Here is a 12,809-nt window from a genome sequence, read left to right as displayed (position 1 = left end):
AGAGATATTTGATATGAAATATTTCATCTCGAATAGGGAATAAAAACGTCTGAAAAATAGCTGAAAAGCAGTCCCCGGTTTATTGATTACCACACCGTTACATATTAGTCCCGGGGGACCAGCCAGGTGCCAAGGAAATGCTACTCAATCTGCTTTTTTTTCTGAGTTCTCATCACATTTAGTGAGATACGCGTGTAAGGAAGACAGGCCAGGAGTCTGTGGGAGAAAGCACACCATTAATATTGTATGTTCTTTTAGGTGCTGAGTGAGGGGGAGGTAGGGCGCCTAACAAGATCAGGCAACAGGCAGCATGCAAGTGATGGGGGGGCAAAGGCCAGACCAATGACATATCTGCTGCACTTAAAGCACTTAACACATCACTGTTTCCGCTCCTCTTGTTTCTCAGCGCTGTAGCTGCTTATTAGACAAAGGTGAAAAACCCTGCCTGAGCAGTGAAACATAGGCAGAGATTACACACACTGCCCGAGGGGTCTGGACGAGAAGGGGAGGGGAGAGAGTCGGATAAGTGGGGTGGGGTTGGAGGGAGCGAGAGAGAGATAGAGCGAGAGAGTGAGAGAGAGAAAGAGAGAGGGGAAGGACAGAGAGGGAAGGAGAGAGAGAGGAAAGGGGAGAGAGAGAGTGAGAGAAGGAGAGAGAGACGGAAGGACAGAGAGGGAAGGAGAGAGAGAGGAAAGGAGAGAGAGAGTGGGGCACACTGGTGCAGTGAGGGATTGACCTGTTTCTCAGCGCTGTACTTGCAGGGCAGAAGGGGCAGGGCGTAGTAGTGGTAGATGGAGCCTGACAGGTTGTCCATGAGGCTGAGCTCCCCTTCCAGTGAGCCCTGGATCACCAGGGACACTGAGTCAAACATGGCCCTCCGCTGGGACCCAGCATGCAGCAGGACAGGGCACAGGGAGGGCCGGGAGAGGGGCGAGGAGCACGCAGGAGGAGGCCACAGGAGGAGACAGAGAAAGCGGGAGAGGACACAGAGAAAGGGAAAGAGAGAGAGAGAGTGAGACAGGTGAGAGGACAGAGAATTAGAGGAGGTGAGAACAGACACTCATAAAGAGGCAGGAGAGGACAGAGTCTCGGCCCAGGTGATTTCTCATTCAGAGGTGACATTTACGGCCATTTCTCATGCAAGCCCTCGTCTACTCATCTCTGAACGCGACAGCATCGGAGAAAATAAACAGTGTTTGCATGCATCACGGAAACAGGACATGCTCACAGCCAATCATTTTCAAGCAGACACACTGCAAACACAAATCACCACAATACACAAAGTTATACAATACAAGTCACAATATGCAGAAGAAATCTCCTAAGGCATTAAAAGGGCATTATAACTCATGGAAGAAGGCACACATTGGCAATCTACAGTACTTATGCTGTCCAATAGGGGGCAGGAGAACACAGCTGAAATGCCAAACAGTCTCCCTGCTCCACAGCGCTAAAACAGCTGGGTGCTGCGCTTTTATGATTTTTTGTGCAAGAGCAAAGGGGAACAACATCGCATGAAGGAGACCAAGAGCTTCATTTTCTAAAAAAGGCCCGCTGCCCTGGAAATAGCTGCCTTAATTGAAAAACAAGGAAATGAGATTCCACTTTCCCACAGAGCCAACATGACCTATCTGTGGTATTTTCTCTTCAGAACAAACTAGACACATCGCTATGTGACTACAACATGATTTGGTTAGTAGGAGCAGTGACAATAATACTAATACTACTAATACTACTGTTTCTCGTCCTACTACTAATATAATAACAATAGGAAACATTATTATCATCATCATCATCATCATCATTACAAAGGCATCATTAATATGACATTTTTTGTTCCTTGAATGAAACCAATGACTAGTCACAGTACAGTGGTCTCGCTTCAAAAAACTGTCTCTGTATTAACATGGTCTGAGTAAATGCTAAAATATGTATCTTGCATAGAGGACACACATACTCTATGTGTGAAAATGGGTGGAAAACCAGGATGCTCAAATACAGCACCGTACACACGACGGAAAGTTCCACGGAAAGGAATGGGCATTCTGGTTTGAGTGCTGAGCTGCATTGACACTGAGCCAAAATCTGCTCATAATAAATGAGGACAATGCTGATAACAACAGCGTGACATGTTGAAGGATGGGGGCTACCGCCACACTGCAGGCCGAACAGCGTGTGGAGGGACACGCCTCGGTGCGGAACACGGTAGGCTACACGAGTCACGTGATGCACACCTAGTCAGGCTTGGAATCAGCGGGCTGAGATGTGACAACTCTCCCCCCACTGACAGAGCATCACTCCGTCTGCCCACTCTCCGCAGCTGCGGGGCAGCACTGCTAGCATGTTTCAGGGAACCCTACGCACAGCGGCTTGCACTGTGGATACATCTATGTGCCATTGGAAACTCTGCTATGGATACAGTTCCATGCTGCTTTCCAATCGCCGGTCTAAATCGGATTGTGAATGAAAAAATATATAGCCAAGGAGACCTCTCCAAATTGCCTGACTGAAAGCGAGTTCTTTGTTAGAAATGTATTCCCTGCACAAGAGTACCAGGAATAATAGGCTATTCACTTTTTCTGTTAAAAAAGTTTCATAGTTGGAAGCTATTTTAATTAAGTAGCCTGCTCCTGCTGAAGCTAAGCAGCCAAAGGATTGGTTACTACTTGGAGGTAGCTCCTAGGAGGTCCCAAATATGTTTCTGCTGGACAGGGTGTTGGTGGGTCAGTAGGGGGAAATCTTCCCGCTGGTTAACTAAACCCAAATAACCCAGCGTAATGATGCTGTAGGTCTTCTCCTCTGTGGGATGAGGACCTGGCCTCTGGTCATTAAAGATCTCAAAATGATTGTCTCCCTCCCCAACTAATGTGTGGTGAGTGTTCTTGCACAAAATGGCTACCGTGCACCACTCAGGTACACATTAGCAGTGGTTAAGAGTTTCCCCCTTTATTACTGTCAAATGAGAAACGTGCTATAAAAAAGCAAGCCTTCATTATTGCCAACGTATCTACCTAAGTTGGCTTCGCATAGGTAGAGGTAGAGTACGGTGGGTGTGAATCTGCCGCAGGGTGGTGTGTTGTTAGCACAGGCTGCCTGGATGCAGACAGGTGAAGCGTAATGAGTGATGACCACGATCGGTTTCAGTGCTCCTCACTGTCAGAGGTCCTCCATTATTTTGGAGGCGACAGCTGCTCGGAGACGCTCTGGCACAGTCACCGTGGGGTATCACTGAATGTGACTGCGCAAGTCATATGCTGCAGGTACAGACGAGCACAGTGCAACCTGCAAAGCAGAAATCCTTCAGACTGCCCCTCTCGCAACTATACGAAACAGTCATGCCAATGAGCTGAAAGTTGAAATCAAAAGGCCATGTTTTCTTCTATCATACTGACGCGTCATACATGTGAACGGGCCTGTTGCAGGCCCTGCGCGGTGAGATTGAGTCTACCCTCCGGCTGTTGCAGAAGAAAGCAGCAGCTTGCAGACGCCGCTAGAGCAACTCACCATGAAAGGAGGCTCCAGGCAGAGAGATGAGTCGGCTGTTATGTGCGCAGGGTCTCTGGGGATGTCAGCGGGAGGGCTGGCTGGGGAGTCTCCTCTGTCCTGCAGCTCCCCAGACATCCAGGGAGGCCCCCCAGAGCACATCCCCTCTCCCAGGGCCAGGGGAGAGAGGGGCCCCCCCTCTCCTCCGATGGCCTGCAGCTGCATCTCCAGCTCCAGCTCCGCCTCCAGCTCGGCCTCCTCCTTGGCCTCCTTGTTGCTCTCCTCCAGGTGCTTCATGAGGACGGCGATGACCACGTTGACCAGCACGAACTGCGCCGTCAGCACGAAGGACACGAAGTAGAGGGGCGACACCACCGTGTTGTAGCAGAGGCCCTCCTCCTGGGCGCAGTCACGCAGGGTGTCCTGCCGCGACACACAGGGAGTGATGACACGGCCGCCGCGGCGTTACCGGGGCGACGGCGGGCGGGCGGGCTGCAGCTCACCTTCATGATGCCGTTCCAGTTGTCGCCGGTGGAAACGCGGAACAGCAGGAACAACGCCATGCCGAAGTTCTTGAAGGTGGCGTAGCGGCCCAGACCCTCACAACGATGGTCCTCATCGCATACTGGGAGGGGGGAGACAAACGAGAAGACCACTGGGTTGGAGGTAAACTATCTCCGGCACAACTGAGTGCGTAAAACCCTCCCAAATCTGCACATGCACTGAAGTGAAAGATGTCCCTGGTTTTACCTGGTGCAGTTATCCAGCTGACTCAGTAATCCTGTTTGTGATACAGGACTGCTCTCAGATAGACTGACTCTATTCTACTCTCTATCAGTGGTTAGGAGTAATGCCTCATCAGTGAGGGGAAAGAGTGAAAAGAAGGGGTTAGAGAGAGGAGAGGATAGAAGTTACTCCTTCATCTAAATTGAAATGGAAGTGTAATATGAAAAGGCACTCTCCTGGGAGAGATGTGACCCCCTCCTCCATTAGATGAGAGCTCATCTAGTTGATAGTGCACGTCTGAATGGAGACATTATAATCTGTGGGTTTACCCTCCACCGCCCTCTGACACCTTCAATTTGGTCTCCATAGAGAAGGTCTAGCCCCACCCCCTGGAGTCTTATGTGCAGCTCAGCCCAGCCTGCCCATTGGCCCTGGCCTGCTGCCAATCTCCCAGCTCCCTACTGCTGATTGAATATATATTCATTATATTTAATAATCCTATATTGTTGGTCTGTGGCCGGCAAAAACACAGGCCCTAGTGAATATATAATCGGTACATTGATGCAATGATCTCCTTGAGGACTAAAATTAATTTCAAAGCTGCAATTAGAGAAATCAATGAATTCGTTTAACAAAAGTGTTCATGTAAGTAATTTAGAGTGTAAATGGGACAAGCCCCATAGGAAAAAAGCATTGTGCACATTAATAGACGGCCCTGGTTAAATTCTGAATGCCTGTGTGTGCCCGCGCATGTATGTGCGTGTCTGTGTGGATATGTGTGTCCATGAGTGGCTGTATGCATGTGTGTATGTCCCCCTGTGTGTCAGGGACTACTCAACGTGTGTTACAGGTGTCTTACTTAGTTCACCAAAAAGCTCCACTCCCAGCGCTGCGAAAATGAAGAACAGCAGCAGGAAGAGAAGTCCCAGATTCCCCACCTGAGAGAGAGAGAGAGAGAGAGAGAGAGGGAAGGAAGGAAAGAGAGAGTTGAGTTTTAACACACATTTATTGTAACACTACAACAAAACAGCACAAGGCACATAAATCCATCAACTTCCACAAATCACAAGGAGAGGAAAAACAAGGAAAAGAGAGAAGGAGAGAAGAGAGGGAAGAGAATAGAGAATGAGAGAGCAAAAGATGACATAAGCAGCGAGAAAAGAGATTTCACAACAAAATACACACAACAAGATACCACTAAACATGACCCTGTCAACATTGAAGGCTCTATCAATCCCCCAACAATGACAAAAACTTCTGTATTTTTTGCACAAGCGAGTAATAGGCAAATTCCACCCTCAGCCTGAAAAAAAAAATACAATTGAGCAGGCAAACCCTCCCTTTTTCTGCCACCCTATGTACAGCTGACATGTACACAACTGTGTCCAACATGCCCTACCAGTTCTGCATAAGCACACACTGTCATTGGGGGGCCCTGCAGTGCCCCGGGTAGGTAGAGCTCAGTGAGCCCACTCCTAAGGCGGTGGAACAGTGGCTCTATGGCTACGCAGTACAGCTGCCCTGAAATGGGGCAGCCCTGCCTAATGCCCCTCCCGACTGGAATAGGACGGCTCAAACCACCCGCCACCTTGACCACTACAGCAGCCCTACCCATGCCCTGAACTTCTCCCCAAACCCAAAAGCCCTGAGGGTGGAAAACAGAAATTGGTGGTCAACACGATCGCAGGCCTGTTCCTGGGCCATGGACACAATGCCAATGTCAAGACTGTATAGTTCAATAATGTCCCGCATTGTGAAGATTGACCATTACTGACCTGCCAGGGATGCAGTATGATTGATCCCGATGGATCATTCATTCATTCATTCATTCATTCATTATCCTAACCCGCTTATCCTGAATAGGGTCGCAGGGGAGCTGGAGCCTATCCCAGCATACACTGGGCGAAAGGCAGGAATATACCCTGCACAGGTCGCCAGTCCATCGCAGGGCACACACACCATTCACTTACACACTCATACACTCATACCTATGGGCAATTTAGACTCTCCAATCAGTCTAACCTGCATGTCTTTGGACTGTGGGAGGAAAGTTCCCGGAGGAAACCCACGCTGACATGGGGAGAACATGCAAACTCCACACAGAGAGGCCCTGGCCGATGGGGATTTGAACCCAGGACCTCCTTGCTGTGAGGCGGCAGTGCTACCCACTGCACCATCCGTGCCGCCCCCGATGGATCAGTAAATCTAAAAACGTTTTTGTGTGTGTGTGTGTGTGTGTGTGTGTGTGTGAGAGAGAGAGAGAGAGAGAGAGAGAGAGGGAAGGAGAGAGGATAGAAAATAATAGTAAGGGGGGGGGGGGGCGACTCAGAATAAGTATAGTTTGAGGATGTGAGGTACAAAAATGATCCGTCTTCTGCCAAAAAATGATTCTCTGTAATCTTTGTTAATTATGTAGATTTCCAAGGCTCTCTTACAGCCTTACAAGAATTAACATCCTATCCTCTGGCTGACAATGTACTCATTCAGATCAAACCTCCTCAGCTGCTCAACGCTGAAATGATACAGTCTGAGAGCCCATGATAATCTCTATCTGCTGCCTTTATTTTCACTGCTCTGCATGAATGTGATTTCTCTCTCCATGGGCAGCTGTGAATGTACAGTAAAGGAGACCCCCAGAACAGAGAGGCTCATGGGAGCTCAGTGGACTTGTGGTGTTCAGGGGAACTAAGGGTAGCAGCAGCACTGGCAACAATGCTGAACGAGTTCAGCTCTGGCACCATAGAAATAAACCACATTACTCAAGGGGTTGCACTGACGCAAAATCTTGGGCAAAATGCCACACTGCGCTCTTTGTGGGAGTGAGAGTAGGGGGGTGGCGGTGGATGAGGTACCTGAGGCAGGGCCTGCATCACCGTGTCCAACAGAGCTTGCATTCCCACAGCCATCTTCAGCAGCTTCAGAACTGTGGGCACAGGCAGGCAAGCATCAGACAGACACTCAGGAGCAGTCAGTCAAAGGCAACAGGGCTGGCTTCAGTGCCACTGTGAACCACAGCAGCTACAGTACTTTCCCATGGAGATGGATTTCACATTCATCTACCGCCTGCTTTCAGCGTGAAGAGAGGAGTACATCAATACATGGGCTCTGTCTGTGGACCGGTTATAGAAAAAGCATACTTTGTTGGGATCGAATTCCGCTGCTGTCACACAAAATGAGCCGTGCGTTCCCCCAGCAGAGCCGCTGAAGGCTCAGTGAGGCGCTGCTCTACTCTGCCCGTGCTCCCTCTCCATCACGGTCACATGAGGGCCAGGGGTTCATGGGTCATCACACTGTCCTGCTGAAAGAGACCACTGGAGCGTGGGCGGGGGGTAACACTGCATATGGTCGTACTTCTGGAATGCCAATTCTATGGAAATTTCTGCTGCCCACGTAAAAAGCCTATGAGCGTTATTATTGGGGTCTTGCTCTACACAGGGTTGGAGGGGTTAATGGCGTCCATGGCAGAGTAATTCAGGGACTGACACACAACTTGATTGGCATCAGCAGAAGTTGAGGTTGGGCATGACTTTAATTACGGGAGCGACTGCGTCGCAGACAACCAGGAGCGAGCACATGGAGACCAGCCCTGAGCAGGTGTGTTTGCCCAGTCATCTCTGCCGAATAGGTAATCAATCCCGACTCCTGCAGAAGCCATTTCATTATGCGTGGGGTAATCACTCCGAGCGCACGAGAAGCCTCGCCTTTTTCTGTTTTTCCTCGCTTTTTGGGCTAAATTAATTTCTCGTCACGACCATCTGGACTCCTCGACGGCTGGTCTGACACGGCGAAATAAGCCAACGGTTTTAATGACCGGCGTGATTCAGAAGGCTTCCGGGGGCGACTCTGCCATTTCGCATCAGCTCGCCCGAGGCTAAGCTCTTCATTTGGCACCTGACGCAGCGCGTACGCTGCGGAGAGCATGATGCACCACTTGCCGTCGTGGAACCCAATTCAAACCTCCTCAGCTAGGCAGCTGTTCTCTGTTTGTGATAAACACCGTCGCAAGGAACACAATGAAAACTCAGGTGATTTATCAACTTCTCAATTTCAGTTGTGAATAGACATTAATATGGCATTCTTACAGTCCCGTGTGATTGTCTGATTGAATTAGCAGTGTTCGAACTGTAGAACATTTTTTTTAATTAGCATGAGTGGCCTTTATATTTTATAGTATATTATGAAGTGTTCAGATTATATGATGAGATCATACTGAGAGCAAAAGGAGAAAGCTCAGTATTTTTAATAAAATTGTACGTTGGATAATGTGCTCATTTATAAACGTCCATGGAAGAACATGAATACACATTCAACACTTTGTATTATGCAGATGATAATGCATATTACTGCATGCCCCACTCTACCAAGCAACCATTTCATTAAAAAACAATTTTCTGAATGTTTGGAATTTTCTGTCCGACTGAAACCCACTAAATTTGTGGCAACTTTATGTAGGTTTTCAAACCACTGTGTTGGCAGCGCAGAAAGGGGGGATTTCATGAGGGGGTCAGGGGGGCAGGAAGATAAAATAATCTCACCACGAGCAATGCGCAGGACCCTCATGATGCGGATGATAGTGGGGTTGATGGGTAGGGAAGCCTTGACCTCGATCTCCTCCAAAGTGATTCCCATGATGGACAGCAGTACGATGGCCAGATCCAGCTGGTTCCACCTGTAGTACACCACACACAGGTAAGCTCACACTATCACAGTATGGTCCCACCTGGGGTACAGCACACACAGGTAAGCTCACACTACCACAGTATGGCCCCACCTGTAGTACACCACACACAGGTAAGCTCACACTATCACAGTATGGTCCCACCTGTAGTACACCACACACAGGTAAGCTCACACTATCACAGTATGGTCCCACCTGGGGTACAGCACACACAGGTAAGCTCACACTATCACAGTATGGTCCCACCTGGGGTACAGCACACACAGGTAAGCTCACACTATCACAGTATGGTTCCACCTGTAGTACACCACACACAGGTAAGCTCACACTATCACAGTATGGTCCCACCTGTAGTACACCACACACAGGTAAGCTCACACTATCACAGTATGGTCCCACCTGTAGTACACCACACACAGGTAAGCTCACACTATCACAGTATGGTCCCACCTGTAGTAGACCACACACAGGTAAGCTCACACTATCACAGTATGGTCCCACCTGTAGTAGACCACACACAGGTAAGCTCACACTATCACAGTATGGTCCCACCTGTAGTACACCACACACAGGTAAGCTCACACTATCACAGTATGGTGTACACCTGCAGTAAACACTACATCACACTAGTACATACGCTCAGAAACAGCACACACTGTGTAAGTGTGAATCTGGTAGAAAACTATATTATAGCCAACTGATATGATATACAGTATACTTATTTATACAACATTTTAATAAATGACTGGATATCAGCTCATACTGTGTGAACAGTCCATTTGCACCAAACTGGACAGCAGTCATGATCAATTTACAAGCCGTACCCTACTTTGGTATTTTAATTTCATTGTCACCACAAATTAGGATGTGATTGCTTTCTAATCACTTTGTGCAACTGGGTTGTCAGAGGTAAGCACTCCAGGAACCCCTGTAGCTAAGTTCCCCCTCACAGTGCCTGTAATTTTTCAATCATCACACAGCTGCTGATAAGACCTCTTTAAGATGATCTTACATTAGGCTTGTGAGGACAAAACTGCCACATAGTTCTCTAAAAGTAAAAAGAAAAACTAAAAGTGAAATGACTTTGACAGCTAAAGTGATCCCAGAGATCAAACTGAGTTTGCATTAAAAATTCAAATTCACACAGATGAATGCAGACTGTAATGGGCTGTAACGAGCACAACTCTGAGTTACAAATGTAGTACCTCATTCAAAGGTACAATCCATTCAACTGAATTAAAGTTAATGACAGTTTATTTAAATCATTAATATTTCAGGCAAGATTACCATTAAAGGTACATAATCAAACTGATTGTTTTATCTGTACATTATGGCCAAACAGCAGTCACAAACAAGGGCTTTTGAGTTACTTTGATGAGGGAACTGATTGCTCTATGTATGCTTCTGCTCTCTTTAGGCAGTTATTACCCGAAACACTCAGCAAAATATCACTGCAGTTTAAAGCTGTTTTAAAGCTTTGATTTAAAAATATAACTACAGTGACCCAAATTTCACCAAATGTAATGCCTAATCCTTGTAATGCTCACTCCATAAATAATTAATAACAAAGTTTCTGCTCTGAAAACACTGCAGCCATGAGGCAGTAACTTTATTCTAATATGCCCTGGGCAAGTTATGCATTTTTTAAAATATATTAACATATTACAAGTTATATATGCAGTACCACTGTCCATATTTGTTATATATATATAATTTGAGGTGTAACAATATAGCTGCAGTGAAGTTGTACATTAGAATATATTCTGATAATCATAATTGTGAACATTATTCAACAGATTATAACTAATTCAGGGCTTGAAAATCAACTCCATTAAGTTAAGCAAATTGTGTTCTGTGGAGCAGTAGAAAATGACCATGCAACCACAAGCTGCTGAAATAAATGCAGACATGGGAGATTTTAAATGTTTTAAAAGTGGAATGAAGCCATTTAAATTTGCATGCAATTACACGTGTCAGCAGTGTTTAGTTAGATGCCATTTGTCTGCTTATCTGTGTATTTTCTGGTGCTCAGCCACCGTAACACAGCTTGCAGCAATATTTATAATTATTGTCATCACAGTCTATTATTGACGTATCCTCCAATATTTTAAAAGAACATCATGCTCATCACATCATGTCCTAAAAAAGAGCCATGCCCTATAAGATCTTACCTGTCTTTTAAAAACCTGCGGAAACCAAAGGCCACCAACTTGAAGACAGATTCCAGGACGAAGATGAGGGTGAAGATGTAGTTACAGATCTTCAGAGCTTCAGAAAGCCTCTGTATGCACATTATTATTTTTATGGAGACAGACATGGTCGATTCTCAGAGGAATAATTCCAATGTTACACTTTATAGTTAAAGACATCTGTTCTCTTAAAAATAGATTTAATGCAAAAATATTCAACATCCATAGAATACAGTACCTGTTTCATTAGAATCAAGTCATATTTATTCATGAGGAAACAAATACAGGGTGCACACACACACACACACACACACACACACATACACATACACTGCACTGTGTGCTCAACATTGTTAAGTGGGATATTCAGCACTGATTATTCTCCCCTCTCACGTTGTTGAGTAATGATGGTTAGGCTGATGGAGTACTGTAATATTCCATGCACAGAGAAACAAAATCAGTCATCTGTTAGCATTTCCAGTGTCTCCGGCCCCTGACTCTGTTCCTCCATTCAGACGCAAAGTAATTAAGGTCCCTGCCTCTGACGAAGCACGGAAAATCAATGGACTCTCTGGACTGAATTAACCTGGATTACTCCAGGAGCACGGCTAGCTCATGAACACTGCCACTTTCCCAGGGAAAAAAAACTGCACTTTCCAATTAAAATCGGAAGGTATTTACAGCCCCAGGTGAAGCTAAGGACTTCAATTAGCGACAGGCAGAAACCTCCGGAAAGCTCAACGGCTCTGATGGTTAACGCCAGGGTCCCTGTAGAGGGAAACACTTTAAATAAACACTTGCTCTGAAAAAACAGAAGCAAGGTTTCCCTCAAAGCAAGACACAATGCCCTCTAACTGACTCCGGTCTATAGAACCTCATTCTACTGTGGAACAGGTGGGGATAGAGTGAAAAATGTAAGTGTACAGATAGAATTGTGTAGATGAGGAGTATAGTAGCAACTAGCAAGTATTATACATATAAGGAACATGACTGGGACCCGCAAGGTCATAGGTTCGAATCCTGGTGGTGTGACGATAAGAACTGCATCGTCGTTGAGCTCTTGAGCAAGGTCCTTAACCCTGCACTGGTCCAGGGGAGGATTGTCTCCTGCTGAGTCTAATCAATTGTATGTCGCTCTGGATAAGAGCATCTGCCAATGCCATTAATGTAATGTAATGTAAAGGTAGAACTGTGGAGATCAGGAGGTATAGACAGTAACATACGGCAGTTACAGGCATAAAGCTCAGCAGGGACGTAGAACTAGCAGAACTGACTAGAGGTGCTGCAGGCAACCAGGTTTCCAGCACGTTGCTGTGCCTTTATGAGCACTTAGGCACTTGATGCAATTAAGCGCTGTTTTAATTTACTCAATTTAACCACGTTTCCAATTTAATACTGTTATTCACTTAAAGAAAATGAAAACACTAGAGAGCAAGCATGTACCAGATAAGAATACAGAGCATACTGTAGAGAGGTGTATAAATCTGCAGAGTCAGAAGTGTCTTTCAATAACAGACTACAGGCATCTACAGTACTGTGCAAAATTCTTGGACACGTAAAAAAAAAAAACACAAAGCAAAGAATAATTAAATGAATAGTTTCATAATATTAAAAAAATGTACTATAAAGAGCTGCACACAGTTAAGAAAACTAAGTCAAATCAATAAATCAGCTGATAAGTTGTTCCATACATATTGGAGCACATGCCACAATTCTTCTGCAGACTTTAACGG

The 12,809-nt window shown here is 46.2% G+C and overlaps 1 protein-coding gene across 1 annotated transcript in view; it reads right to left on the bottom strand.

Moving 5' to 3' along the window:
• cacna1g (calcium channel, voltage-dependent, T type, alpha 1G subunit) overlaps nucleotides 1-12,809 on the bottom strand; it is a 196,140-nt gene that overhangs the window by 8,692 nt on the left and 174,639 nt on the right. The window contains exons 29-35 of the mRNA XM_061232631.1: nucleotides 11,059-11,168; nucleotides 8,745-8,878; nucleotides 7,062-7,132; nucleotides 5,069-5,147; nucleotides 3,987-4,108; nucleotides 3,505-3,906; nucleotides 737-880 (exon numbers count right to left, since the gene is read on the bottom strand). Of these exons, the coding sequence (XP_061088615.1) occupies nucleotides 737-880; nucleotides 3,505-3,906; nucleotides 3,987-4,108; nucleotides 5,069-5,147; nucleotides 7,062-7,132; nucleotides 8,745-8,878; nucleotides 11,059-11,168 (1,062 nt within the window). The remainder of the gene's footprint in view (nucleotides 1-736; nucleotides 881-3,504; nucleotides 3,907-3,986; nucleotides 4,109-5,068; nucleotides 5,148-7,061; nucleotides 7,133-8,744; nucleotides 8,879-11,058; nucleotides 11,169-12,809) is intronic.

The sequence above is a fragment of the Conger conger genome, chromosome 2 (genome assembly GCF_963514075.1).
Source record: "Conger conger chromosome 2, fConCon1.1, whole genome shotgun sequence".
Classification (NCBI taxonomy): Eukaryota; Metazoa; Chordata; class Actinopteri; order Anguilliformes; family Congridae; genus Conger; species Conger conger.
Note: the sequence above shows the minus strand (reverse complement) of the source record. Positions and strands in the feature narration are given on the sequence as shown.